At 56.7% G+C, this 3,931-nt stretch overlaps 1 protein-coding gene across 1 annotated transcript; it reads left to right on the forward strand.

Moving 5' to 3' along the window:
- Positions 1-1,831: 1,831 nt before the first annotated feature.
- On the forward strand, positions 1,832-3,394 carry NCLIV_063490 (conserved hypothetical protein; the record flags this gene model as incomplete). Its single annotated transcript, XM_003885900.1, has 1 exon — positions 1,832-3,394. The coding sequence occupies one exon, from the start codon at positions 1,832-1,834 to the stop codon at positions 3,392-3,394; it is 1,563 nt and encodes a 520-aa protein (XP_003885949.1).
- Between the last annotated feature and the right edge of the window lie 537 nt (positions 3,395-3,931).

The raw sequence follows: 3,931 nt of genomic DNA on the forward strand, positions 1-3,931 counted from the left end.
TTGAATGAATACAGACATTGCGCAGCGACAGCTTTTTAGCCGAACCGATTTTGCCTGCTGGCTGCCGTGTGCGAAGCCAGAGGAAGACAGGGACGTCACAGTGTCTCCGCTCGCTCGGTGTCCCCCTTTGCAGGTCAAATGTGGCGACTGAGAGGTTGCGTCTCCCTTTCCAGGGAGAAGAAGCTGAGAACGAACTGCTCGTTGCGTGGCAGTCTCCTCTGGGCCTCGCCTGCGTCGGTTTTGACGAAAAAGTTATCTTCGCCGCTAAGGAAAGACGGCAAGGCCGGAGGAAGACAGATGCCAGTGGAGAGACCACTTCGCTTGGCGACTCGAAGTCGGCAAACGCAGCATCTTCCGTCGCTAAAATTCCCTTCTGGACTCTTTGGCAAGACAAGCGTCTCGCGACCTCGGGCACGAAGCGGCTTTGAGCCAGCGAACCCGCGTCAAGACATTTTTTTCTCTTGGTCTCTGAGGTGAAAAAATCCTTCGCAAGAGGGAAGAAAGGCATATCCCGTGCAGCGAGAGACAACAGACTACAGCTCCACAGCGGACATGCATCTTTTTCCTACACGCGCCCACCGCTAGCTCTCTCACCGCAGATGAGGCAGCGCGCTTCCACAGCCGCTCTCTCAAAACGCGAATGAGAACAGGCGGCCTCGGTCTCCTTTTTCTCTGCGATCTAGCCATCGGCCTTCGAGGCTTATTCTGGGTTCCTTCCACGCATGCCTTGTTGTTCGTCTCAAGCGAATTCTCCCTCAGAAAACGCGATTCTGTGCGGCCTATCAAAAGTTTTTCGCTCAGTCCATTTCGCCGTTCGCGCACATTGCTGCGAGATACAGCTCCCAAGACACGCGCGAAAAGGCCTGAATGGCTTCGTGGGAACTTTCCTTCTCGACGGAACTTCTCCGCAGATTGCCGCTTCTCGATTTCCTACGTGTTTTCACTCGCTGTCCATTTTAGAAACTCCGTTTGACGGGTCGTGTCTTTTGCGACAGCGAGAGTGGCTGCACGGACAGCCCGGCGAGCTTTTCGTCGAGAGACTCGTGGCGAATCGGCGTCCGTGAGTCGCTCGTGCGCCGCGTTTTTCTCCCTTTTCGGCCCGAGAAGGGAACTTCATCTAAGAGAGTACCCTTCCTCCGTGCAGGGCTGTGCGAAGGCACTGCGAGAAAGGGGACCCAGCTGTGTCGGCGAAATCCATTCCTCGTGCCAGGCCTCGCGCAGGAACCTGCCTACACAAATCGGCGCATTTATGAATGACAATTTTGGGCCCGCTCGAGTGACTCAGATCATCTGTACGTTCATCCCCACCCCCACGTGACAGGCAAAGCAGCGTTTCGTGGTCTTTCGCCGCCAACAAGTCGGCTGACTGGACGGCTGCGTTACGGATTCCGAGGGGAAAACCGGAGCAGACAGGCGAACGAGCGGTGGTATCTGCCGCTCTCCGAAATCGGAGTTACCGAAGAAACCCATTTCCTCAGGGGAGTCTACATTGGCGTGTAGCCTCGGGGATTCAGCACAAAAAAGTGCCTTTATCTGTCTCTGCTGTCTTTCACGGAGTTTCGAGGGCGGGAAGGATTCGAAGAGGCGAGAAAACCCGAGCAAAAGAACAAACCGAAGAGGGAGTGGAGTCTCGCATCGCGTTACTTTATAGGCTTTTGTTCCCGGTTGGCGAAACTCTCGATTTCAGAGACTAGCGGACCGTGCTGTAGCGTTTTCCCCCGCTTCCGTGTCTTTCTCGCCCTTCTTTCCGCGAGGCTCCTGCCTCTCACTGTCCGGTTTCTTTCTCCCTGGATATTTCTCCTGACTCATCTCCATTTTGATCCCCGTCAGAATGGCTCCTCCACTGGCGGAGCAGGACTGCTTGCCCCGGGGCTCGGGGAGAGGCTGCCTTTCGGGCGACAGCGAAGCGACGCCTTCCCCGCAGTTTTCTCTGGAAAATCCTCACCTTTTGACGGCAGTGTGTCAGGTACTAAAGCGCATCGACAAACAAGGCACGGGGTTGACGACTGCGGAGAGATTCAACGCAGCTTTGTCGGACATGGGAGTGAAGTACGGGACTCCAGAGGCGGATATGATTATGCGCTACTGCCAGGTGACCGACGACGGCTACGTGATTTTCAAAGAGTTGATGCTGGCGACTCGGCCTTTCCCGAACGTTTTCGAAGACCACATCACAGAGAGTCTGGCCTCAGCCACGAACCGTGAACAGGATCGGCTGGTTCCGCTTCCGCGCCTCGCTTCCTGCCAGCGAGACGTCGCGCGCGACGGCGACGATTCGCTTGGTGTTGACTCCGAGCAGATGGGAGACGACGACCACGGTGTATATACACCCGAGCTGACTGACGCGATCCGCCGACTCTATGCGCAGTGGGATCGGTCCTGTTTGCGCGACTGGCAGTTCAAGGAGGCCATTCAGCGCCTGGGGGTCTGCGTGACGCCCGAGTTCGAGAGACTGATTTCGACCTACGGCCCGAGCGGCAGCGTCGCCTTCTCGCAGGTCATGCAGACGTTGATGATGGGCGACAGCGGCTTTCTCGCCTCTTGTTCCCTGAGACGGTCCCGAAGTCGCCATCCCGGAGACATTCCCCTGCCTCCCGTGGCGGACCGCATCCCGTTTTACGAACCGAGGAGAAACCCAGTGACCTGGTCGCCGCCGCAGCCGCTTCGCGGCGTGCCTGTCAATCCGCAAGACGTCCGACACCTTGCGCTCAACTTGCCTTTGGCGGCGGGGCTGCAGGGACGGAGCAGCAGCGAGAGAGGAGCGGCTGCCACGGACGGGGAGGACGCTTCTTCGCTCCCCGAGAAATTCCATTTTCTGAAGAAACTGGTGGCCCTCTATCTGGCCGACCGGCTGTCAGCTACGCAGTTGAGGAAAGAATTGGTTGAGGTGGATGTCCCGATCACGCAGGAGCTCGACGCGCTGATCCGAGCCCACGAAGCAGACAACAGCGGTCAGTTCACTCCGTTTGCTGTCGCGGTTTTCCGGGCTGCAGAAGAGAGTGAAATCTATCGGAAGGAAATGAGAAAGGTTTCCGCAGGCGCGGACGCAGAGGCGCACGCAGCTCGGGAGACGCCGTACGTCGTGGTAGACAAACTCACGCAGGTAGGCGAGCTCGCGCACCGAGTCGCCGAGACCATTCCCACGCAAATCGACGAGGGAGATATCGAAGCCTCTGCGCAAGAATTGCGCGAAGCAGGAGTAAAGTATCCTTCGGAAACGGAGATGTACACCCGAGAGACGGCCAGCAAATTCGAAGATGACCCTAAAGGGATCTATGTGCCTTCGGACTACGGGGCTGCACAGCACGCGACCCTCGCCCTAGCCAACCGAGCAACCGCGCACCACGCATATTACGGCCACGGAAATATTATCACCTGGGGGAAAACGTATTGAGTGCGACAGGCGCCTCGAGCTTCCCCCGAACGAAAGTTACAGTTCGACGACCGGGGCGTCGTCAAGGCCTGTGTGTTCGTTTACAGACGCACAAACTGGAGCTTGGCAGGAACCGCCAGCAAACCGCGGCTTTGATATTTTTTGATTTGTGTCTGGTCTGGCCTAATCATGGCCTTTTTTGAGCAAAAAACCCAGACACTTATACGAACCTGCTTGGCAGAGGATCTCCTTTTTTCCACGAAGGACACCCGTCCACCCGCGATTCTGTCTGATTTCTCACGTCTTTTCCCGGGCTGGGGCGTTAAGCGGTCTCCAAATTTCCGGAGCACAGCGTAACGGCCACGCGGGAGGGCTGAACATACAAGGAACACCGAGTCTTCAGGGATCTAACGTGTGATCGTGTGTACTCACGCTGGATGTACTATATGTGTTTTTCGAAAGATTTTGCCGATGTGTGTGTTTTGCTTTCGAAGAGTCGAGGGAGTTCGCACGAGTTTTGACTCAAGGAAGCATTTTCCGTTGACCGCTCGGCAGCTT

The sequence above is a fragment of the Neospora caninum genome, chromosome XII, assembly GCF_000208865.1.
Source record: "Neospora caninum Liverpool complete genome, chromosome XII".
Classification (NCBI taxonomy): Eukaryota; Apicomplexa; class Conoidasida; order Eucoccidiorida; family Sarcocystidae; genus Neospora; species Neospora caninum.